Source organism: Buteo buteo, chromosome 6, assembly GCF_964188355.1.
Source record: "Buteo buteo chromosome 6, bButBut1.hap1.1, whole genome shotgun sequence".
NCBI lineage: Eukaryota > Metazoa > Chordata > Aves > Accipitriformes > Accipitridae > Buteo > Buteo buteo.
Window position 1 is genome coordinate 3,226,360 of NC_134176.1, and position 25,797 is coordinate 3,252,156.

At 41.9% G+C, this 25,797-nt stretch overlaps 2 protein-coding genes across 5 annotated transcripts in view; both read left to right on the plus strand.

Moving 5' to 3' along the window:
• Positions 1-10,833, plus strand: part of KLHDC1 (kelch domain containing 1) — a 30,656-nt gene extending 19,823 nt beyond the window's left edge. The window contains exons 9-13 of the mRNA XM_075029431.1: positions 3,918-4,030; positions 4,764-4,836; positions 9,053-9,137; positions 9,475-9,527; positions 9,871-10,833. Of these exons, the coding sequence (XP_074885532.1) occupies positions 3,918-4,030; positions 4,764-4,836; positions 9,053-9,137; positions 9,475-9,527; positions 9,871-10,045 (499 nt within the window). The 3' untranslated portion in view covers positions 10,046-10,833. The remainder of the gene's footprint in view (positions 1-3,917; positions 4,031-4,763; positions 4,837-9,052; positions 9,138-9,474; positions 9,528-9,870) is intronic.
• A 437-nt stretch (positions 10,834-11,270) lies between these two features.
• On the plus strand, positions 11,271-25,665 carry KLHDC2 (kelch domain containing 2). Of its 4 annotated transcripts, none has more exons than XM_075029436.1 (15): positions 11,271-11,383; positions 12,148-12,199; positions 12,881-13,127; positions 13,967-14,046; positions 15,076-15,193; positions 16,572-16,687; positions 19,138-19,219; positions 19,308-19,391; positions 21,361-21,441; positions 21,520-21,578; positions 21,920-22,029; positions 22,503-22,575; positions 23,716-23,803; positions 24,985-25,037; positions 25,329-25,665. In XM_075029436.1, exons 3-15 carry the CDS (start codon positions 12,972-12,974, stop codon positions 25,450-25,452), a joined length of 1,224 nt encoding a protein of 407 aa, XP_074885537.1. In that variant the 5' UTR covers positions 11,271-11,383; positions 12,148-12,199; positions 12,881-12,971; the 3' UTR covers positions 25,453-25,665. The 4 variants fall into 4 exon arrangements, with proteins under 4 accessions (XP_074885537.1, XP_074885536.1, XP_074885535.1 ...); XM_075029435.1 differs by having other exon boundaries at positions 12,929-13,127; XM_075029434.1 differs by having other exon boundaries at positions 12,960-13,127.
• Positions 25,666-25,797: the final 132 nt, after the last annotated feature.

A 25,797-nucleotide genomic window follows, 5' to 3' on the forward strand; every position in this document is an offset into this window, starting at 1 on the left:
CCTGAATATGTGTCAGTACTGATCCTGCTCCAGGGCTTTATGTGGTTCATGCACCTATGATGGGCACCTTTAATCACCTGTGACAGCTGATCTGATCCTGCACCAAGTGTGTTCCTCTGCCCTCTGAGCTGAGAGCAAAGCAAGGGAGTAGACACAATCCTCCAAACATTCCTTCTTGCTGCTGATGGCAGCAGGACAAACAGACTTCTTTAATTAGCACTTACGATTAACTAATCAGTTTAATTGCCCTTTTTCTTTGCTAGTTCTTTTAAAATTAACAATGTTCTACCTAAATGATAGCATTGACCCTCTTAGACTGTGAACTTTACCTCTGAGTGGATTGATTATTCAGATTATTGTTGTTGTTGCATGAGCAGTTGCTGTTTGGCTTTCTTTTTATTGCTTTAAAAAAGGAAACCTGTGACAGTTGAGTGACAAGTTAATGAGAGGAATTTCAGGCCCTGAAGGAGGGATGTCAGTGTCAGAGTTCTAAGTCCTCACCAGCCAGCGTTCCCTTTGTTTGGCATTTGAAAGCTAATATCGAAGTTTTTAAAAAGTTTTCTGGTTTTGACCTGAATACAACAGACTGATTTTACATACATACACACACATATCCTTAGACTAAGGATGGTAATATGAAATGCAGCCATTCCTAAAACCTGAAGATTGTTCCAATACTCGATTATTTCTATATTGTGATCCAAGAATAGCTCACAAGACTTACCCATGATTTAATATAGACTCTCATCATTATAAATTTAGGTGCCTACTATGCAGCCATTCTATAGTACGTCTGCAAGGAGTCTTTGAGAGACTAAAAAGAGAGATTTAAGAGAATAGGAAAAAAAGAGTCTGTGCAGAGTGTCTGCTGCTGTGGTGGCACCTGACAGGAGGTAAAGCGTTCATATTGATTCAGAGCTAGAGGGGTAACTGATCAAAGCCTGGTCTTACAGGAAGCGTCACAGGCCTGAGCACTGTTCTTTCCTTACTAAAGTGACTGATTTTAGGGAAACCTGAGAAATATAATTCAGACTATCACAGATGGCAGAATTTAGATTAGCCATTGTCAGCTGCACACTGCGGGGAGGGGAAGGGTACTTTCCTAGGGCTAGATGATGTTTTCCCCAAATAATTTATTTGTGGCTATTAATTAGCTACTGTGGTAAAATCATCTCATACTACCAGGCCACCTGTCAGCATGCACGAACATACAATACCTCTTAGCGTGATTTCGTCTCCTAATTACAAAAGGAGCAAAAATCAGTGTATCTTTCAGGACTATCGAAATCAGTATTTACATTTTGACTCCAGTTTATAGTCTGTCTTTGCACAAATTGTTTGGAAAATTATTTCTGGCTACACAATTCCTTTCGTAAAATCAATAGTGGTGGCTGTATTAGAAATTGGGCATTTGTAGGAATCATCTCCAATATAAAGAACTTGGTCCCAAAAGTCCCATGATTCCACACATAAACATTGTAAAATAAGAGTAGATAAACAGGCCGTTTGGGGTTTTTTCTCTCCTCTTTTTTTTTTTTTTGTCTGAAATTTATATAGCAACAAAATGCTTGCTGAGACCAATAAAGGTACATATCAAGAGTGTGAAGTAAAGAAAATTACTCTATATCCTTCAAGTACCAGCAATAATTTTGAATAGTTCTAATCAGACAATCCATTTGCAGCTGAAAACTGACTCTAAAAAGCCCTAGTGTCATTCCAGTATTTTACAGGTGGGGAAATTCCTTCAGACTGGTTTGCTGTAAGTGTGAGTATTTTCTCCTCTAGGTGTTTCTTGCAAGGAACCTTTCTTATGCTATAGCTTCACATTCCTTTCTACTGAAATTTCTGATCCGATGATGAATTAAAAATTGGGCAGGATACAACCTTTCTGATCTTGATGATAGAATTATCTCAGCCATTCTGCATCTGCGGAGAGATTGTCTTTGATTGCCATTTGAATTATCGCCAACTGAGATTCAAGGATTTAATACAAATTAAAAAGTGTGGCTGTCTGAATGCCGCTGACCAAGACAAGTTGACTGCAGGTGTTTGAAGTTCTTCTGTAAAGTACAGATCTCCCAGCAAGGAGTTTTTTCTTATGCAGCTCTATGCAGGTTTCTCAAGGAACTGTGTATTAACCTACTAATCCAGAAATATCTTCCAGCATGAGATTGCAATATCTATTTTAGTTGCCACTATCCAGAAGTTACCTTGCCTTCCCTGAGCTCCACTGACTTGTTATTCAGAACGTCCAATGTTAATGTTACTTCTGTTACTGTGATAATTTTTTGTATCAGTAGCATGAAAGACTGAAACGTTATCACCCATCAGTATCTGGTAGATATTTTTCTAAACATCAGAGCCTGTTGGATCTCAGCACAGTCTGCCCCTTTGCCAAGTTTAGAAGCATCTTATACAAGAGTTGTGCAAAGCAGGCACTTAAACATTGTGACTTGGCTTCAACTTCAGTGCCAAATTTAGTAGGACAGTTTTGCAATCACTGTTTAATTAGCTATGATTCTTCAGTCTTTGCTTCCAGATGGAAAAGTGCTTAGCAGTCACCAGTAGTGAAATTCCTTAAACTGAACTGCAGATGCCTGTATTACTCACCCTAGGCTTCCTCTGTGCTCGGTTAAGAGAAATAGGCACTTCTTGGGCATGAGACAACTGGTGCTAAGGTAGACATCTAAAATTAATCACGAGTTGTGCTTTTCAAGGACCTGCTTCCCTTCATTGATTATAAAGGAAATACAGATGACTGTCTAATGTAGATTGAGTTCTCATCTGTGTATGTTGCACTTACCTCACTTTAGCAAAGTGGAGGGCGGGGGGGAAAGTAACTGGTTCTTCGAGATATAGTCTTCCTGGATTGAACATTCCTTTCTTACGTGCTCTGGACAGTCTCCAACTAAGATTCTGACCCTGCAAGAGAGCTTACAGGTGTTTGCACCTGCTTTTTCCATCATCTTTCCAAAATGAGGGCATACTGAGTATGCGGTGGCCTAGATTCGTTGTGTCTAACTTTAGGTACTTTACAACAGAAGTTGCCACTTTGCTTAGTATCAAGATACTAGACGGGCTGATGCCCTCTGGAGGTCCTTAAGTCTTGTCTGCTGGATCCTCCTGAGACAACTGTACACCTAAGTGCCTAAGCTAAGATAAGGGGTTACCACTACAGGTAACCCCTTATGTTCAGGTTCTTTACTGTTCAGATTCTCATCTCAAGCATACTTAACTGTGCAGCTAAAATGAAATCAGTATCAAATCTATATTTTTGTAACATGAGCAGATTTTTGGAATAATAAACCTACATCTGTTTTGTACTTAGGAATTCCACTTTTTACTAAAATTTATCTCAAAGTTTGGGTGACCTACCATTGTGCTAAAAGACACAATGTTTGAAGAGGTAGTAGCTTTTGGATAAAAGGTAAAGCCACAATCCTTGTATCATTTAAGATAATTTTCCTAGGAGCAGAGGGACTGTAGCCTGTCAGGATTCATTAAACCTTATCTCAAATAACTGAGCCTGTTTACCTACATGTACTGTGCAGTTTATTTGAATGTATAGTCCTTTCTTTGCTGTCCTACGTGCCTTCAATTATATGTTAAGTAGTGGCTTTAGTGATCTTAAGAAAACAAACAGGCAAAATAAGAATCAATGCTTTTGTCCTTACGTTTGATATTTATATAACTGATTGTTCAGAGAACAGTTACTACAAGAAATTACTTAATTTAGATTTGAACACCGCTCTTCTCAAGAGTAAATTCAGATTGCATACGTGCAAGTTTTTCAGTGGGAATATATCCAAGCTTGGTCTAGGACAAACTGAATTAACTATTACATTTTCTGGCAGATTAATTTTCAGCATTCTTTGAAAATTTGTTTTTGTTTATTTATTTCTTTTTGTTTCACCAAGAATTAATATCAGTGGAGAGAAACCAAAAGATCGATCCTGGCACACGTTGACTCCGATAGGAGATGACAGACTTTTTCTTTTTGGTGGACTAAGTTCTGATAATGTTCCTTTAAGTAAGTACTTTAGAGGTTATAATTCTACTGTACATTTTAGTACTAACCTTGTGTAGTGTGCATATTTGTTGTCTTTCTCAAACTACTCAGACCTAACTTGTTACAGAACTTTTGTGGTACTTGAGTATCTCTCTAGCTATCTTATTATTTTTATAGAAATAGAGGAGCGCATTGTGTAGTACAACGAGAATGTATAATAAATCTTTCACCAAACTGTCTATCATCTAAAAGAATAAAGGGAAGAGTCTTGCACATTTTGTTATGAACAATGGGCAACTTTTGATATCAATAGCAACTGCAGGAAGAAGATACAAATAATAATGTCAACATAATGTGGATTTTTGGATGAATAACAAGTCACAGCTACAAAATGTCAAATAACAAGTAGGATAGTCTTATACTGAGTTCCTTTTCTAGAAAAAGCAACTTCTTTTAATGAAAAAATGTGAAATTAGTGAAAATAGTTTTGATATATTCCACTGGAAGGGGGCAATTTTCTCAGTATATCCAAAAAAAGTAAGTGTATTTTAATTCCAGATTTCAGTGAAGTGAACTTTCTGTGTCTGAATGGTTAAGTTAAATTACAAAGACTGGAAAGATGCAAGTTACTGTAGTGATGATGTTACTGTTATCTTAATATAATGTGCTCTTAGAACACAGAGCCTTTTGTGTAGATAAAAAAGGTAATACTTTGTCACAAGAAAAAGTCCTAATGTATGTTCTTACATTGTAGGTGATGGCTGGATTCACAGCATTACAACGAATGGATGGAAACAACTTACACATTTGCCTAAGAGTAGGCCTAGGTATACAAAAATAGATAATGTTTGCTGAAACTTAGGCCTTCTAAAAAACTAAGTAATTTTAAATTATTGAACAGTGTTTTTAAACTACATTATAAGAATATTTTAGAAAATAAATGCAGTATGATTGAGTAGTTTGCTTTACTAACTTATGTTCCTTCATACCTGATACAGCATTATTACTTTGTGTTTGTTATAGTTGATGCTTACTTGCATGATGATGCTTACTTGCATTAAAAGATTTTTTTGTGATGAAGGATCTGGGTGTCCAGCTAACCTGGTGTTCTACAGGCAAATTATTTTTACGTAAGAAAAAGTATATCACATAACTTTTGAGGAATTAATATCCTATGAGAATAATAAAAGTTGATCAATGTTGATACATTATTAGAAACATGGCGGAGACAACCATGAAAATGTTGATGCTCCTTTCAGGACTCAAGTATTATAAAATATTTTGTTTTTTCCTTGAGCAGAAGCAGCTTACTATAATTACAGTTTTGCAAAACTGACTTTAGTACTAAACAGCACAGCAAATGACTGTGGAATTTTGTTATTTCGAGGACTTAACTGCCAACCGAAAAGGACCTTGTTCTAGAATGTCTCTTACAGACTCTATTCCCCTTCCCTCTCTAGTTTAAGATTACAGAAAAAGATAAGATTCTTTCTGACTAAAGAAAGCAAGTTTCATGTTCTGAACCAGAAGCTGCCATTGAAAACAGGTGCCTGCTGTATCAGAGTACAGACTTTTTTTTTTTTAACGCAGTAAAATTCTCTGTATTTGTAATGTAAATACGATTGAATTGATCTGCTGTAGATAGTAAATATTCGGGTTTTCATGGAATTAATTCTATACATTCACCCAGGTACTCTCAGCACAATTTTATATCATTCTTTTAGCATAGTGTACAATTCTGGTGTGGCATTTGTATGCTTCCTGCTTTATGTTCTGTTTTCTGCTACTGAAATAGCTTTGCCTCAATTAATTTTCTTCCTGTTTTATCGTATTCTAGGGTGTCTTTTAAATATAACAGCACTGTTAGACCAAGTTTTCTGCTTTCTTATATTTCAGACCCTTTCAAGCCCAAATAAACTTACACCGTAGCTTCATAGAATATTTCCTGTCTTTTTACAATTAGTGAACTGATACATGAAGGGACTGATGACTGCCTTAAATAACAACGCACATCTTTAGCAGTCGAGGATCATGTCTGTCTTTGTTCAGTTCTTTACATGGATGGTCTCATAAAAGTTAACCGCTGAAGTGGACTGCCTCACCTTGTGTAATTATTTTTACTGATGCGTCATGAAAAGAGATCAGGAAGGGACAGAATATGCTTTTTCTACATGCAGCAGCCTAGGGAGCTGCAGCTCAGCCTTTACTCCACAATTAAGCAGCTGGAATAACATTTGTGCCTCCAGTGGTGGTAGGGCTGGATGTTAGGAACCTCTGACTCTTGAGCCCCAAGTGGCTTTCAGGCAATTCAAGGGCAGATCCCATACTGGGCTACAAAGTGGAACTGTCACTTGACTGTGCTGGCAGAAAGGCTGTTGAGCAAGCCACCTTCCTTGCTGCAGCAGAAGTGCCAAAGAGGGTTCCTGAGGTTGACACTGCTAAATTTGCTGGGGACTGTACTGCACAGGCAGCCCAGACCCTCCTAAGAGAACAGAGCTTTTGGGTCATGTGCTGACAAGAGTCTCAGAGCTCCCTCAAGTCCAGACATATCCTATGGTTCTCCACCATCTGAAGATTTTGGTATGCAGTTTGTAGGCTGAGGGCAATTGCCTCTCTTTGACCTAATTCTTTATTGAAGTAAATAACCTCCCCCTGACTTTAAAAAAAAAAAAAAAAAAAAACTTCAGAAACCTTTTTCAGGTAGTCCTGGAAACATGGATTAAAGGAGCCATACCAAAAGCCTGTCTATATATTGAACTAGTTTGAGTGTGAAGTACTTACTTGTACCATAGTTGTATCCCTATACTTACAGAGGATTACTGCAGGGTCTCTGCAGCTGAAAAAGGTTTAAGTTAGTTCTATCGCTCATATGACTTCACAGCAGGACTTGAAATGCACTGGCAATAATACCTATATGTGTACTTCCATTTATTTCTATTATTTTATAATAATACATGGTATATCACACATGCATTAGTGTATTTTTCTGATGCTTCTGCAGAATTGATTCCCTCCTTAAATTCTGTGAAGAATAATTTCCTTCAACCTTCATTTTTAGTAATTTCTAAAAAATTGTCTTCCAGGTTATAGATCTGTGATTCTGTACTGGTAGAAAATATTTTTCTTCTTTCTGTCCATCAGTTGTACTTCAGCTAACATTGTGCATGCCAGGTTAAAATACAGAACAAATTGTATATTTAACTTATAGATTCCCAGTGTTTTCCTTACAATGTAATTCTGTTATTCTAGTTAGAAGAGCTGTGTACAAAAGGTTACCTCTATTCAGCATCTGTATAATTTAAATAACATGCTTTATTAGAATGTTTAGGTGATAAGTTAGAGCAGCTGTGAGAGGACATAAACTCTGTCAGTCTGTAGAAAAAGCATCAGGTTGCGAGCTAGGATGTCAACAAAGTCAAGGCAGGAAAGGCTTCCCAGTGTTCTTCAGTGACGAAGTCCAGGCCAGAGTTTTCCTAATGCAGATAAGGCAGAGACAGATCTATCTACAGGTATGAGGAAGAGACAAGGTGGGATACAGTTTAGCCTAAGGAGAATGGTGAACAATTACTGATATGAATGGAGTAAGAAAGTGAGAGCGTTTACTTTGTGTGAAAGTTCTAGTGGTGCATATTATTTTGGTTAAGGGCCAGAGCTCTGTGGTGATAATCATCTTGTGATATTTACTTCAGTGGTGATACAGCAGCAGAAAAATTACAGATTTTGATCTGCTAATAATAAAAAGTAAATCTAGCAAGGTGTAGCTGCTGAAGTAGCATAATCTTTGTTAAAGCAAGATTATACAAGTCAGGTTTTTTGTTTTGGTTTTTTTTAATACCATGTGCTGTTATATGCACAACACAAAACTTGCTTGTGGGCGTGATGTAAGTAATCAGCACACAGAAAATGTTCCCCAGGAATCTTTGGGGGAAGCGTAAAACTGAAACAGGATAACTTGTGTTCTGAAGCTCTCATCCTAGTGTTCAGGGATAAGAGTCAGTATCGAAAATGCCACAATCTTAAAAGCCATTAGAATTGTAGTTATGAATTAAAGTAGTAGTGGAAAATTTAAAAAGAAAAAAAAAAGGAAAAGAAAAGCTGTTCTTGGCAAAAGCTTGTTTTGTACTGTTATTTTGTTTTCTGAAAATTTTCCACTGTAACGTTTCGTTGAAGTAGTGATAAATAAGACAAAGTCTATGTAACTAGAGTACGGAAGAGTCAAATAATGACAAAAAAATATTGGTCTGTATGAAATGTCATTCAGCAAAATTCTCATGAGATGGATAGTCACATTGCTCTCTCCTTTTATATTGTTAAAGAAATGAGTAATATCATATGTTAAGATGTTATTTTTTACCTCTGAAGACTTTTGAAATAATGTCTTTGTCTTGGTTTCCTAACAAGGGTTACATTACAATGCTCTCTGCATGTACGGCTGCCCCTTCTGCCCATGTACGTTTTGAATCAATTGACCCATTTCAGTAATATTTGATGAAGAAGTAGGAGGCTCAGAGATACTAAGTCCCGACGTACTCTGTGCAAATAAATGGCCAAACAGAAAAGAGAGACTCTCGTAATCGCTTCGCTCCAGTGAGCGCTCAGTGCTTATTCTCCATTCTTCCGTAAGAACGGATGGTCTGCCTTGAGACACAGCTTGGTAAAGAACAGGCTTTATTGTTTTCTGCAGCTCACAGAGCAACTTGTAAAATACATTACTTAAAATTGCAAATTTTTTCTGGGTAAGTAGTGAGGCCAGTAAGACTTCAAGGCTCTGTGCATAAATAGAGAATCAGAGGATTAGAAAAGTGACCTTTCCGTTTTATTTAAAAGGGACTTCTATCCATATAGAAAAAGAGTCTTTTGAAAAGAAACTTGAATATGAAGAATGGAGGAGAGTCTATGTGAGGTGAAGAGGTTAATATGCAAGTAAACTTACTGCTTTTCTGAAACCCTTAAGAACATTTAGTTTTTAGATTTGTTTTGCTGATAACACACAACTGCTTGTTGTTACTTGGTCACTAATTCTATTTATAATTTTATTTCTAGATTGTGGCATACAGCCTGCCTTGGAAAAGAAGGAGAAGTGATGGTGTTTGGTGGAAGCAAAGATGACTTGCATTTCATGGACACAGTCAGTAAACTGAATAATGAAATCCTACCACTATGATAATTAAAATTGATATAAAATAAAGTTAATACAATTGGTGATGATATTGGGTTCATTCATAGCATATGGTGGTGTGAGATGTGACCTTAGGTGTTCTTGGAAAGTAATTTAGGAGGGTTTTTTCCTGCCCTTGTTAGGCTCATAAAAAGGAGTTTGTTACTGAGATTCTTTATAAATAATTATTTAGGTATTAGTTTTAAATCATGCATGTGGTAATAAATGTTACACTAATCTAGAAATTAGCAATATTTCTGAGATAAGCTGTTTGTCATTTTAATGGTGTGTTTTTTCTGTTGATCAGGGTCACTGCAGCGACTTGTTGATATTTCAGACTCAACCTTATTCACTCCTCAGGTGAGTTGAGACTGTTGGCACAAAGGGTCTAGTGTAAATCCTTATGGCACTGTGCTTTTACACATGGGTTTTAACCATGTACTCCTATGTAGGCAGGTAAAATACAAAATTACCTCCTCAGTAAGTATTTGAAACATGCCACGTATGGCAATCCATAGCAGTTTGAAGACTGGTGTTGCATAATACTCTCTCCTGCACATCCAAGCACAACATATGTCATGAACATCACAAGCTTTTATTAGATGTCACTTTTTTGTCTTTAGGTTATTAGACCATTTATGTCAATCTTAATTTTCTTCTTTTTTCTCCCCCCCGCCCCCCCCGCCCTTTTTTCCTTCTTCAGGTTGTGCCTCGACTGCATTGGTAAAAATGCAACTCTCTTAAAGAATCAAATACCATGCTTGCCGTCGAAACTTTTGCAGCAAGTGCTGAAAAAAATAACCTTCTGGGCTGCAGTTAACCACCGGCAAGAGAAAAAAGCTGAAACTGAAAGACAAAGCCAACTAAATACCACATGAACAATGGCAGCAAAACTGTTGAACACTTTGGTTTATTTACAGTGTACGGCAAAGTCTTTTGTTAGTGAACTTTACTAATGCTACAGAATTAAGCTGAGTTTCTAAGTGAAGTTTGAGAACAAATCCTTTTTATGGAAGTCTCTTGTTTTCTGCATTATAGAAAACTGATAAAACTTCATTTGTATATATTGTTAACTTCTGCTGTTGTGGTCTTAATGAGACAGTCCATACAACTTGTTCTTTTTGGAGGTGACAGATGATACAAAGTGTTTTCAGTTGGATAAAATATGGCTTAAGTCTAAAACCTTACTACAGCCTTATCACATCAGCCTTTCTGAAAAGGTAAAATCAGTTCAACACGGTATCTTTGGAAGATTCACACTTGTCAGTCTTGAAAAAGGTAACTAATATGCTAACACCGCTGAATCTTACTGTTTGATTCCACCAGACTCTGTCGAGTGACGGAGCTGGACGTCGTACCCAGAGTAGGAAAGTCAACTGGCTAACCGTGGAACTTGAAGAAGCAGCTGCTACGAGCAGCGTTACCATTTGTATAGGAAAGCTTATGTGCAGTTCATAATATGGTTTTACTATGTTTCTGTAATCAATGAGTCCTTTTTGAAATAGGTTGTATATTGTATTTTGGATGTGTAAAGTTTATATTTAATTCTTGGTTAAAAAAAATGCTTATTTATTGTTTAAAAAGAGCATATGTAGTACTTGCTATTTTTCTGTTTCAACTATTTAGTTAACAGGAGCACAGTCATTAAAATTTTATAGAGGGTTGACTCGAGACTGATTTTGCCTGGTTTTTTGACCTTTTTACGGTCTGCGAAACCTACTTAATTGGGGAAGCGAGTTTTGGGAGCGAAGCTATATTGTAAAGGGAAGTTTTGTGACTGGGTAGTGTAGCAGAGCCGTCCTTTTCTACCTGCTAAACTTAAGCATTTACGATTAGTTGGGTGGCTTTTTTTAAGCGACAACGCTTAACACACGGTTTCCTCTTGAGGAAGAAATAACCCCAAATCCCTTGGAGGTCCGGGTGACGGTCACCTCACGGCCTCGCTATCCCCCCTCCGGTCACTGTCGCCCGCCTCAGCTCCCCGCCTCGCTCCTGTCAGCGACCGGGGCGGGCCGCCCCCCCTTCCCCGGCCCCGGTCCCGCCTCGGCCCCGGGCAGCGGCGGGACGGGACGGCGCCTGCGCGGCGCTGCCGGAAGCGTCCGCCCGCGGCGGATGTTGACGCTGCGCGTCCCGCTGAGGTGAAGGAGGGAGGGAAGGAGAGGGGGCGGCTGCGCCGTGCGGCCCGCAGCAACCGCCGACCGACCCCAGCCGCCGCGGTAGGCCCCGGGGATCGGAGGGGAGGCGGCTCGGCGGGGCGGGGGGCCGGGAGGGGGCTGCGCGCTGTGGGGGACGGAGGGAGGGGAAGGGAGGGGGGTGTCGAGCCTGGACAGTGAAGCGGGAAGGGCCGTGGGGTTGTTAACGGGTCTGGTAAGTGCGGTGATGGCGCATTGCTCAGCACGGTGCGGCTGAAGGGTCGGGTTGGGTCCTGTGGGACGGCTGTGTCCCGACAGGAAGCCGCGGCTGGCCAGTCGGGGTGTCGTGAGGGGTGTGGACAGCCAGGGCAGAGCCACAGAGCGCTTGGGAACTGCGGTGACCTGCGAGAGGCGTTTCAGTACGGCGCTGAAAAATGACTGAAGGGGGACCGTTGTCCGGTGTGTCTTAGGTTGTTAAAAAATGAAAAGAAAAACGCTTACCACCGGGGAGAGGTCGGTAAAAATCTGGTTAGCTTGAAGCAGACAGATTTCATTGAGATGTGAGTAAGGCTTTCTGATTTAAAGCATAATTAAAGCTCAAAAATAAACTACCGAGGGTGGTGTAGTGTCTCCATCATTGGAGCAATTCAAGTGAAACGAAAATCTGTCAGGAGCGGTGTAGGTGTCGAGGATTTTGTGGGAGTGCAGGGTTTGATAGTCTCATTAAGGTCCTTTTCGCTTCTCTCGCTTTGCCTGGTTGCACAAAACCATCGCTTGGACCGTCCAACTTCCCTGACCTTTTGATCTGTGACTGCAAATCTCTGTGTGGTGACGGATTCAACTCGTAGCTGTAGGAAAGCTAACACAGACGCGGACTTGGGAGTGGCTCCTAAGTGAAAGGTGACTTTAGCTTTTCCCGGGTCCCCCTGCTCCATTACAGTCTGAGGCAGAGCATGCAGACAGCTTCCAGGGCGGACTTCATCATCTCCTGGCTTGATTCCTCCCACAGTTGGGGCTTTGAATTACCAGTGACCCCAGTGACAGCGTGGCCCTGCGGCTCCTCACGTGCCAAAGCCCTGGCGTGGAGGCTGCTCTTACCCCTAAGCTGCACAGTGCTTGGGAGCCATAGGTGCTTGGCGCACATAGCTGTTGTCTTTCTGGGACGCTCTGGGTTTTGGCTTTCTGCATACTAGCATGATTTGGAGCAGGGGGCTTTGTTTTGTGGGTGTTTTTTGGCATAGGTAACATGTCCTGCATTTAACAGCTATGGGAGGGTTTGTGTGGGGCTTAGGCAGCCCAAAGGGACTCTGCTTGAAAAGCTGCAGGAGTTTTCATTTTTGTGAAAACCGTGTTGTAAGCAAAGCTTTCAAATTTGTTCCGCTGTGGGTTGGGTTTTTTTGTCATCAATTAATGTATTTATAGATAAGCGCATTTTTAAAAAACAGATAGAGACCTTGGCTCAAATTGGCAACTGAAACCATTATAAATTACACACAGCTCAGGAATCCCCATCTGAAACTTTCTTGACTGATGGGATAACTTCTTCCACTGAAACGTTGTGAAAGAAACAACAGTGTGTAGTTTCTCTTTTTTTTTCCTCTGGTGGTTTCCCCTGTATGGTTTTCAAAGCTCTACACTAGGTGTTATTCTGTGCATGTAGCACTGTATCGAAATGGCCGATGATAACGAAGACCTGCAGGCAGATGAAGAGCTCCCAGCTCCAGCTGAGGACAGCTTTGAGCAGCTGGAGAACGATAGCCCCGCTGAGCGCAGCGGGCACGTGGCAGTCACTGATGGACGCTGCATGTACGTCTGGGGAGGCTATAAGGTACGCTGTTCTCCTTGTTAAGTAAGCCTTCTGCCACCCGTGGTGCTGGTAATTATGTCCCATTAGTTTGGGAGTGACTCTGTAAAATTATCCCTCCCCCCGGAAAAGAAAAGCTCCAGTTAACAAATTAGAATATGACATTTAAGAGTTTTGAAATACTGAAATAAATCATGTTAAATGCAGATCTTGGAAGACAGATAACTTCTGTGGGATGCAGGGTGTCATTTGCCTTTGTCAACTTGCGTGTCTGTTGGAAAAGAAGGAAATACTGTGTGATATGAAATGCACACCATGCAAAATGGTGCTTTTATTTACAGCATTATCAGCACAACTATATATTGCGTGTTAATGATCACAGGTTGGTTATTTATCACACTGGGCTGTATGTGTACTGCAAGCAGAACCAAGTCATTTTACGATTTTGACAGGAATGAATTGTCAATGAACTCGGTAAATAAATTGGTAGCTCAAGACAAAGCTTTGGTGTATTGTTCTGGTGGTGTCACGCAGGGGGTGGGGGAATTAAATGGGAAATTTTGGCTCATTTATGCACCCTAGTTATCCAGCTTGGGCTATGAAAATGAGGTTTAACTTCCTTTTACCCCAGTCTCTGGCTCTGCTGGGAGCTGGTCCCTAGCAGAAGCTAAAATAGGCTCGTACCTGCTCTCCCAGGGCTGCTGTGCAGCTGAGAGGTACAGGAGTGTGGCAGGCACTGCTCCTGCTGTTTTCTGTTCTGTGATTAGATCTCTGAGGGGTTGTAAACATTCACAGGAGTCTGTAATTCAGTATGTCAAGCATCCTTCTAATGTTGCTTTTTTCTTTTCTGACCTGTTCTGCAGAATGCGCAAGTTAGGGGATTTTATGACTTCTATCTGCCTAGGGATGAAATATGGATCTACAACATGGAAACTGGAAGATGGTACAGTAAATAATTAACTTAATTGTTGTTTGGGGGGGAGGTAAATTCTTAAATTGGTATGGAAAGCATGCTGAGGGTCTGTGAACAGAGAGAGAATTCCCTGATCTCTTTGTTCCCACCTCCCAAACTGTTGCATAAATGTGTAAAATAGTTCCTTTCCCCCCCCCCCCCCCCCATGAAAACAACAAATACATTTTCACAGGGTGAGGTAGGAGAGGCAGCTCGGACAGGCAGCCCATACAGAAGTATCCGATCAACAGTGTGAAGTGTTTTGGGATGCCTGGTATAGGATATAGCACCTGAAAATTGTATTTGTACCACTTTTGATTACAGTGGTACATTACTGAGAGAACCCAAATTGAGTTTTTTATTTGTTGTCCTTTTAAGGAGTCATTTTTAAATGTTTAAATGCAGCCAAAGAATCTACTGCATCATCTTAGGTCGCTGGGAGCCTGGAAGTTGTGCGAAACCTGCATGCCTGATAGTGTGAGAAAAGGGAATCCAGTGCTCCAGTTCTGTAGCTAGCTGGGGCCTTGCGCTGCGAAGCCAAGTCCCCTCAGCACTTTGCAGAAAGTGCAATTTCAGCAGTGCTTCCAGTCCTCCTGGTGGTTAGGGAGAGCCTTGGACATGGGCTGGAAGCTCATCTTTGTGGTTGTAATGTTTACAAACATTAAAAATCCAGTAGCAAAATAGAAACCTTCAGTTTAGACAGGTGCATCCTCTTTGCCCAAGGATCTTTCTGGGGATTTTGAACGTGAAGGGCATACCAAACTCCTGAACTGGGCAGACGGGATTCCTCCCCCACAAAACATGTATTAATTAAATTGCCTTTTCCCCACCCCTCTCTGTCATACCCAGGTTAGTGTTGTAAATTGTTAAAACTGCAGGGGTGTGAAGAACTCGTAACTGAATGGTCCACAGTGACCTATTGTAATTAAAAACATATTGGTAGGGTTATAAAATTCCACTCCAGATAGGATCATTATTGTTCATTTCTATCACGTAAAATGTTTTAAACTGTGCTTCTAGGAAGAAGAGTAAAACGGAGGGAGATGTTCCACCTTCCATGTCTGGAAGTTGTGCCGTGTGTGTAGACAGAGTGGTGTACCTCTTTGGAGGACATCATGCCCGTGGCAATACAAACAAGGTTAGTAATTTAAAGATAAACCCCTCCTCACAAATAAGTTTCTCCTTATTAGCTTTTGTTCCCATTTTTTATAAACTAGACGTGGCTTTTTCAGTGAATTAGAATCCATGCAAAGCAAAAAATGTGTAACCTTAACAAATCCCAGAAACATTTTCTTCAGAATGACTGGACAGGTTGGATCTTGTTTCAGAGCTTAAATGTTAATAACAGGGGATGCTGAACATGTATCCAGTCATTGTGTCCTCCATGGCTTCTGCAGCATAACATTGTCATCTACTGGCTGCATCTCTGGTTCTGGGAAGCAGATAACCAGCTTTCTCATCCTGTCCGTGGCTTCCCCAGATGTGAACTAATTGAAGCCGTGTTCTTTTTGTGCTTGCCTAAGAGGTTTTGACTAACAAAATATGGTGCTTACTGCTTGGATTTTTTTTTTTCCATGCAGGTGATTAGCTGGCTGACTTTTACCAGTTCACTGTATTAATTTGTCTGCAACAGGTCAGATAACATGGCATTTGTAAAACAGGTCAGCCTTCAGCTCTGCATCATTTCACATGATGATTGTACTCTGGTAGCTTTACACCACCGAAGAAACACCGTGACCTGCTATTTGGTTTGGTTGCAGGTGTTCTTGTGCAATTCACCCTATAAATTGTATTGCGTTGGTGCTTTTGAGTTTGCTTCTTTTGAAAGATGGGAATTTCCAGAGTTCACTGAAATAATATCAGGAGGTGATTTGTAACTGCTCTGTAGTTGTTTGAAATGTTATTCTTCTCTGGAGTCTCTGATAATATTTTCTGATGTTCTGGAAGTGTGGTTTAAATTAAATAGTTTTGGCCTCGCTCTTAAATATAAACTGAAAGTAGCTTGATGCAATGCTTGCAAACAGTCTGAAACAAACTACATTTATAAAGTGTGAGTTAATTCCTTCCTGCTGTGGTATTCTTACATTTCAGTTAGTTTATACATGTGTATCAGCTATTTCTCTCCATTTAAAATGGTGTAACACACAGAGAAGGGATGATACTGTAAAAAAACACTTTTTTTTTTTTTCTTTTACCAGATTTTTTTTATTGTAAGACAATTGCTACTTTGTACATACCTTCATTGTATCCCATGTCAGCTTTTGGATGGTAAAACTCAATGTCCACAGTCCTATTACTTTTGTAAAAAGTGTTTGGGGCTTGAGTCTGCAAAAAGATAAGGACCTTTGATCCATGTGTTGTTCCAAACATTGTCAGTGCTCTGTGCAGCTAGGAAGAGGACTTTTAATTTATTTCTATACCAATACATGCTAATTAAAAGTTAATATTTTAACATCAGTCAGACTTAAGCTTTAAGCTAACTGTGTGGGTAAAAAAAATCTTTTTATTTTCTACAGTTCTACATGTTAAATTCCAGATCCACGGACAAAGTGCTGCAGTGGGTCAGAGTAGAGTGTCAGGGGGTACCCCCTTCATCAAAGGACAAACTTGGCGTTTGGGTTTACAAAAACAAGTAAGGCTCCAGCAACAAAGTCAGCACAGCTATCCTTGCGCGTGTGTTTGCTTTTAATCACTCTTAGTTTTGTCATTGTTGTGTCTTTTTGTTTGAACAAGAGCTGCAGAAGAGCTTCTTGTCTGCAGCACATATGTGCTTCAGGAAGATGCTGAATTTCTTCCCCAGCCAGCCTTTTAAAACTGTTCCATCCTTTGATGGTTGATAGGAAAAACCTCACTCCCAGTTTGGGTATATGTAAGCTGCAAAGTATCTGTGAGTCACAATCCAAAATGTACACTCATTACAGGCGAATCTTCCACGGTGCATTCTCAGTACATTGCTTTAAAGATACTGCATCGCAGTTACTTGTATTAGCGTCATTCCTCTTGGCAATTGCATCTGGAATTATTCTTCACTGAAGCCTGTTCTAGGATTCCCCATATCATGCAAAATGTAGTCTTTTGGTCACGTCTTGTGGGACAGCTTGCATTTCTTTGATGGTTGAAGAGCAGGAAGCCATTTTAATCTTAAAATTGCGTGTGGCTTTTTCAGCAGCACACATGCTTAATTTGGTGTGTTCTGTGCTGGTTGCACAAAACAAGGAACGCGTTAGATGAACTGCTGTTGATGTTATCTGATTTAATGTGTTGGGATAGTGTCCCAGAGATGCCAGAAGGCCTTTTGGCATTGCAAACCATGGAAAAGATGAGGAAGACAAGGTGGTGTTGAAGCCGGATGAGCTGACGTGCAAAATGTTGCCTTGCACCCTCCTCCTCCATTTTGTTAGAGTAGTGCTAGTCCCTGAAGCAGGGAGCCGTGTGATGAGATCATTCCAGCCTTCTGGCACTGGAGGATAGATTGAGGAAAGACCCTGTTGTGGGTAGGTAGTTTCCTGCTTCCCCAGGCTTGCTGTATCCCAGCTGCTCAGGAGGTTGGGGATGGAAGCAAATTATCTCAGGGAGGGCAGGGGCTTTTGGCGCTCTTCTTGGAGCATCTGCCCAGGACTGGTTTCTCAGAAGGTTCCTGGCTTCCAGAGAACAGAACTCCAAAATGCTCTGGCACAGGTGACAGTTCACATGGCCAGAATTGTCCCCTGGCAGGAGAACCTGGAAAGGCTGATCCCCCACGGAGCAGGGCTCTCTCCACAGGCCGTGGGCCAGGCGCCTGGTGTGGGCAGTGCTGCTGGGGTATGTGATGCCGGGAGCTGAGGAGGTCTGATGCGAATATGAGGTGACGGTCAGGGGCCTCTAGTTCTTCTTTGGTCACAACTGGCAAGGGCTATGGGTTCTTACTGTCTTGTCACATCAGGTAGAGGTTTAAGCTGTTACCTACAAAACCTTATCTGGACAGCAAAGGCATCTTCTGCCTGTTAGCACAACTGGTCTTGACTGTATCGTCTCTGGCTCTACTGAGGCAGAGGAAATTAGGGATGCCGTATGTCCTTGTGTTTGAGCCATGTATGGTGATTTTAGTGTGTAACACTACAGATGCTTGTGCTGCTTTGTCCATTACGTGGAGAGAAAGCTCACTGTTACGGTATTTGCTGCAGAGACTCATGAAAGATAGGAAGAGGCCCGTGGTCCTAGTTTTCAGATTCTCGATGTGGAGAGAAAGGATACTGTTACGATACTTGATGTGATCAGTTTAAATGTAAATCTGTGCCAGACTGGAGTTGTGGGTGTTTCGTTAGGTGGTGTAGATTGTTTTCTGTTACTTCATAATTCAATAAGAATTTCTGGCAGAACCATGCCATTAGTTTCTAATATGTGCAAAAACCCAAACATAAAACTTAAAGGTAAATTACATTTTAAAAAACGAAAAGAACAGTAAAAACAGATGAGTGACTGCTCAGAGTAACTGTTCTTCAGGCTTTGAAACAAAATGCAACAAGTACAAAGGAAAGTGTCTTCTTCCCCCAAAACTAAAAACTTCCCAGGCAGCTTCACTGGTGGAGGGTCTGCTGCATGTAGTGTCCCTTGGTCTCCTCCTGCCCTGCCCTGCCTAGCACACATCTCCACAGTGACCGTGCCCAAGTTGTAACGCTTTCCCTTTGTTTCTCCCCGGAGTGTCTGTGAACATTTTGGGCTCCAGGAAAACAGGCAGAGGGCTTGGAAAGGGTGGAGTCAGGAAACTGCAGGAATAAACCCCTGTAGCTGCTGTTTGGGAGCCACGGTAGCGAAGGCTGAAGTGCAGTGACCAGGCAGCAGGCCTGGTAGCTTCACACATTTGGAACTGAAGCAAAGCTTGGAAGCCTGAGGCCTGGGAAAGAGCTACAGAGGGATTTAATGTGGGTGGTAGGGTCGATTAGGCAAGAAACAGCGCATTGTAGACATACGGGAGGTAATGAAGCCGAAGAAGCTTCCCCAGTTTTCCCATCTTCTGTTTGAGCACAGCCTTTACAGAACTTTAATTTGTAGCAACAGATGTGGTAGCATTTCTAATAGATCTTGATGCATGTTTTGTTACAGGCTAATATTTTTTGGAGGCTATGGTTATTTTCCTGAAGGGAAACAACGGGGAACTTTTGAATTTGATGAAACTTCTTTTTGGGTAAGTCAACCCTGAAGTAATTTCTATTTAAACTTTAATATTTGATTAGTGCTTATTAAAATTTGTTGCTTATTTAATATTTTTAAAGAATTCAGGTCTTCCTAGAGGGTGGAACGACCACGTGCATGTTCTGGACACTGAAACTTTTACTTGGAGCCAGCCTATAACTACGGTAATTATTAATCTTTTGGTTTTGTAATTAAGTTACAGCTCTTAAGAAATATGTGCACTCTGTGCTGTATCTCTTGTAGCATCCTGTGAGGATAAGCATGACTCTGCTAGGCCTGGGTTCACTGCTTTGTGTCGAGTTAAAGAGGGTGCTGATAAAACGGCCTCCTTGCATAGCTGTGCAGGGTTAGTAGTGGCTTTGGGCTGCAGATATACTGAGCACCTGGCAGTGTGCTCAGTTAACTTGCAGCGTGAAGCTGTCTTAACCTGTTGTATCTCTTAGGGGGTCCTATCTCTAGTCCGTATCTCCCTGGCATTATTTTAGAAAATGTGGTTAACTGTTTGCGAGCAAGCAGCATGGAAATACAGCCAAAATACATTCTTCTACTTTCCTGCTCCACCCTGCAGCCTTGTTTACATGTCACCAGTCTTTAACTGCCAAGTGTTTAGTTGTCAGGTGCTCTGTGATCCTGCCATCTTAGGGATATAAACCAGTCCCTAAATGCCAGGAGTTAGAAAAAATGGAAGAGCTCTCTGAAATACCTCGTGCTAGCTAGCAGGAGGACGTGAGAAACGCCTTGCAGGGCACTTCTGTGGCTGGCGGGAAGCACTGCGTCTGCAGCACCGCTGGTTTCTGCTGTTCTGGTTTCCCTCCTGGGACTTGCAGTCTGTCTGATCCAGCCAGGGGAGGAAACCTGGCCAGGACTAAAGCTTAGGACTGTGTGACCAGGGCTCTCTTCCCTTCTTGTGCTTCCTGAGCGAGCTGTCTTAATCCTCTGTACCTTGCTCTCTTGCCAGCAAAGTGGGACTGTTAATTTCTCTCCTATATATGGACTCCATGAGGTGTCATTAGCTTGTGTTTGCAGTCTTACCAGCAACATGCTTGTAGAGGAAGGACTGTTAAGAGAGGGGTTTGAAACACTGTTGGTAGAACTAGCCTTGGAAACATCCCCTCAAAATAAAAATTACCTGCTGCCTATTCAGTAGCATTCTTGAGGCCATTTAAACTGAATTTAAACCGTTCACTTACTTAGGTCCTCTCTCCTCTCCAAAAATGGGGAACTTGCCTTTTATTTTAATCTGTCTTTCTCTCTTAATCTTTTTTTCCTGTTGACTAGCTTTCTTTCATGCTTCAGTGGCATTTGGGGAGCTCAGGAAAACAAAATGTATGGTTTCCTGTCATGCTCACTGTAATGTGATGGTTTGGTACATTTCACTTGGATGCTGAATTCTGGTCAAAACAAAACAAAACACGTAATTGCAAATGTACACCATTTGAAGTGTCCCAGAAGTATTCGGGAACAGGCAAATGGAGTGATATTGCCACATAATTGGAGGAAATGAAATTTGAGATAAGTAACTTATTCAGATTACCAAAGAATTGCTTCGTCTTACTACATACAGATCTCAAATATTTCAGATGTAACTCAAGAAAAATAGTGTTTAATGATTCACTATGTCCTTGTCTCATTTACAGTCTGAGGTCTTCTGTGTCTGACTGAACCCTCTTCTAAAAGCAAAATTTATACCTTGACACTTAGAGGGGAAAAAAAACCCCAAACATTTAAAATGAATTTTCTGATCTTCCATCCATCAAAAAAAGCAAGTTTCTGCACACAGAATGACTTACTGGATGTTTTTTCGCTCTCTGTCCCTTGTTGGCCTTAAATCTGACTTTAGTTCAGCCTTTCATCTCCTTGGGTGACTTGATTTGTGGAACTGTGAGACCTTGCTTTGCCCCGAGTGCGATGTCCAGGTGAGCTCTCCTGGGAGGCCCGAGAGGAGCTGCCACCCCGCACCTCCCAGGGTGCCTGGTGTGACCGTAGCTGTGCTGCTTCGCGTGTGTGGTGGGCATCGTCAGCCCAGCTCCTCTTCACTCGATCTGCTGTGGGGTTTTGGTGAAATGGCATTTTCTCTTTTTTGTTAATGTATCAAATAAACTCATCTTCTTACTTGACATTGTCTTTTCCCAGGGTAAAACTCCATCACCACGAGCAGCTCATGCCTGTGCTACTGTTGGGAACAGAGGCTACGTGTTTGGTGGCAGATACAGAGTAAGCCCCAGCCCAGTTTTAACAATGTGTTACTGAAACCTAAACGGAGTATTTCAACCATGGTCTGCTTTATCATAGGAGTCCAGAATGAATGATCTTTACTATCTGAATCTGGATACATGGGAGTGGAATGAAATGTAGGTACTAAAACTTGAGTTCTTTTGTTTCTAAAGCAATATGAAGATATCATTTTTATTCACTTATAATCATTCTAGTGAAACTTGGTAAACTCCAGCAAGTAAGTAAACTCAAGTAGAACTGATCCTCCTGATTTGCTGTCAGGCTTTTTTAAGCATTGATACGAGTAAAATTCTTTTACTGTGTCTAAAGAAATTAAACTTGCTGTTGGGTCGTGAGCTGTGCACAGTATGAAGCTGCATCCTTCAAATATCTGAAAAATAATCAGAGCAGAAAAGAGCAGCAGTATTTTATTGTAGCAAGCACATGTGTGATTTATGGTGCTTTTTTTGAAACACAGAATCGTGCAAGGCATTTGCCCAGTTGGCCGATCGTGGCATTCTTTAACACCAATTTCCTCAGATCACCTCTTTCTCTTTGGAGGATTCACCACTGACAAGCAGCCATTAAGTAAGTCATTCCAAAAGAGTCTTTGTGTTCTTTAACAGTTGTGCACGGAAGCTTGAATTATTGAAGCTTGAATTATTGCCTTGTCACCTTAAATGCTTGCTAAATTCCTTCCATGCCATTGTGATCCAACTCTTTATGGTTGACAGCTAATTTCACAGAGCAGGAGTCACTGAGTGTGTTGAGACACTATAATTTATAGAAATTAAACTGCTCTAAAAATGCATCTAATGCAAATTACAATTACTAAGAGCTTTACAGTTCTCCATCTTTCCCTTCCGACTTCAGTCCCATAAACCACTATTAAACACCTGTTTTCAAACAGGTAGCCCCATGTTTCATAGGGTTTTTCCTAAAATACTTGATTTATTTAAGAACAAAAATGGACTGTGTTACACCGGAGTACATGTTTAGTGCAACAGATGTGAAAGAACTAACAGAATACTGTTTATGTTTGGGATTTTGCTTGTTTTCAGGTGATGCTTGGATTTATTGTATCAGCAAGAATGAGTGGATACAGTTTGAGCATAACTATTCTGAAAAACCAAGGTATAGTAGACACTTGCCTGGAAACTTATTAAAAAAGAGTGAGGAAACATTTAATGTTGGCTGCCAAAGACAAGACATGCATTCCTCTTTACAGCACTCATGTTTCTTAACAATACTAATGCTAGCTTCTACCCCAGAAGTGCAGCTGTATTGAACGTGTGCACAAAATGCAAGATGAATACCACCGGAGGACTGGTGCAGGAGGTAGCGTAGAGCTTGATGTTTGTGAAACAGCAGGGAACACGGGGATTTAGGGTTTGATCTCCTGGCTGCAGAGGCCTTTCAGCTGGGACTGCCAGTGCAAGAGCTAACTGGAACCTGTGTGTTCTTGCTCTGCCAGCAAACTGGACACAGGCAGGTGTCACTGTTTTGAGCATCCCCGCTGGTGGCTAATCCTGTGCACACCCAGGATATTTTTGTCTTCCTGCTGAGTAAATTAGAGATGATGACCTGCAATTTAAATGCATCAAGACTAATGTGATGCATGTGTATGGCATTGAAAACACTCATGTCACGTGAGTTACTGTGATGTATCTTGTTTGGGGAAGTGTTCTGACCACAGTTAAACGAGTTAAAGCAGTGATGCTTCCTCATCTGCCCCCTTTGGCCTTACTCTTGCTGCTGGTGGGGATGAGGAGGGGTCTGTTTTCCTGGGGCAGTAACAAGGCTGAGCTGCTGCCTCCCACCTGCCCTTCCCTGCTTTGGAGCAGCAGGACAGGGCCGTGTTGTGCTGAACGCGTGTCTGAGAGTAGTTGTTTCCCCAAGTCTTAGGAGAGCAGTACAAAATCTGACTCTGTTCGTTCAGCCTTTTGACTCAAGTGGGACATACAGTTTGTGTGAGCAGACCATTACAGCCAGCCTCCGGCAGCGACACGGCTGTGGGTTTCACACACGCCTGCACTCGCAGGCAGCGTGCTGCTGAGCCCCGCAGCCCTGCTCTAACCAGGACACCTTATGCAGCCCATGGTTTGCTGACCAGTTTTCTTTCTCTGAAGAAAAACTCCTGTTGAATTAGTCACGTCTACGGCATACTGGTGGAAGGGCAAACTTGCATGTATTAACTTCAGATACAAATCCTAAACATGCATTGTTGGGTGGGGTGTTTCTATGTTTTAATGCAGTGCTGATTTCTGTTTCTAGGTTGTGGCATACCGCTTGTGCAAGCGAAGAGGGAGAGGTGATTGTCTTTGGGGGCTGTGCCAACAACTTACTTGCCCATTCTAAAGCTGTAAGTTTATTTCAAGCTTTCCCTTCCTGTGCAGCCCGGCCCTTCCTGCAGGAGCCGTGGTGTCTTATCACTCCAGTGAGTGTGAAATGCATGATCTCATGAGGACTGACAAAGGTGCATAAACAAACCTTGAAGGGGAAATGTTTTGGTGCTTTTCTAGAAAGCAGGTCATTATTCATTATTTAAACAAACGATGACTTGCTTTCCCTCACACTTGTGTTTCACTTGGAGCCTGTTCTTAGCTCCCAACTACTTCTTCAGCATTTCCTTGTGCTTCTCTTGGGGCACTGCGATGCCTACAGCGAGGCCTGAGGAGAACAGGCTGAACAGCGAGGGGCTCTTCAGCCGGGACGGGGGTGTCCCAAGGTCTGTAAGAACACCCGTTGGCTGGAAAGGGAGACTGGCAACAAGTGTGCCAGCACCTTCTAGTGTAAGAACTAGTGGGCGTCAGCTGGAATGGGCGAGTGGCAAACAAGAGTGGTGCAACATTTCTTTATGCACCGGCAGCTCAGCTCTGGCAGAGGTTTATGTCCATTCAAGGAGCAGGCATAACCATTTAAAAAAAAAAAAAAATCAACACCACACCATTGACTGCTGAGCCTGATACAGTCCCCATGTCCAAAGCCCCTCACCGCAGAGCCGTGAAGACTTGGAAACTGCGCACAGGTGGTGTTCCTGTTGTCTCCCTCTGAGCACGGGTGTTGGCCAGGGTCAGAGCTGCGATGCGGGGCTCACGGGGCCCCCATCTTGTGCACTTGTGCTGACTGTAGCTTTCAGCCCGGTCCCCTGTCTGACAGCAACAGGAGATGCTGCACAGGGAGAGCCCGTGAGTCTGCCCCTCTGTGCACCCGTTCCCCTCCAGGTGTTCGTATCGAGTGGCACGAGATCTGTTTTTTCATTCATCTGTAGTGCTCACAGCTTCCCATATTGTAGGATTTGGTGAGCAATTTTGCATTCAGCTTGTCTGCTTCATTTGTGATTTATGGGAAGTCCAGTCTACTGCCCACCGTCAGCCTCTCCTCACCAGACCCCAGAGCCATGCCGTTTGCCTTCCTTTCCAGAGGCTGTTTGTGTGAGCCTTGGCTGGTTTGGCTCCTGCTGCAGTGATGTGAATCCACATAACCGCACTGCTTCTCTTTCTCTCTCTCTCTGTCTCTCTCTCTTTCCCTCCCCACCTCCAGGCTCACAGTAATGAAATACTTGTGTTTTCTCTACAACCACGATCTCTCGTAAGGTAAGAAAGCAAGACTTCAACGTTAAACTGTCATGTTTCCATCTAAGATGAGTAGTGAGGGTTACCCCCAGACCCCTTTCTTATGTTCCTAAAATGCCTGAAAACATTCTTCCTCTAAAGAATGCTGAAAGAACAGTAGCCAGCTATGAGAGGATAGAGCAAGATTCCTTTCAGAAGCACGCATTTGGCACCAGTGATGAAAACAAGCCCTCACTAAATAGCTGTAAAGAATAAGCTTACCTTGCAGCCCTTGTTCATGCTAACAACGGCCATGTCTTCCCTCTCCCCAAGGCTGTGCCTCGAAGCAGTCATTTGCTTTAAGGAGATGCTGGCCAGTTCCTGGAATTGCCTCCCCAAGCACTTGCTGCACAGCGTCAATCAGCGGTTTGGAAGCAACAACACCTCAGGCTCCTGAGCCCTCCGCAGAGATCGCTGAACGAGCTGTGCATGGATGAGCAGCTCTAAGAAGATGTAATAATTTTACCAAGTGTGGCAAACATTAAACTTGTATAGGTTAAATAGCTGTATCGTTGTAGGTAGTTGCTTCTTGCCTTTAAGTTGCATGTGAATGGCCTAGAGAGAACCTATTTTTGTGTAAAGATGTTTGCAATAAATGTATTTAATGCAAGTGGAGATGTATCCTGTGCTTGAGCTAAAACTAGTTCTGGGTTTGTCCACCTTGAAGTATGTGTGAGGGCCAGCCCTAAGCGAGAAGACAGGGTGCGCATGTGTGGAAGTAGTTGTTACAGAGTCCCTAGTC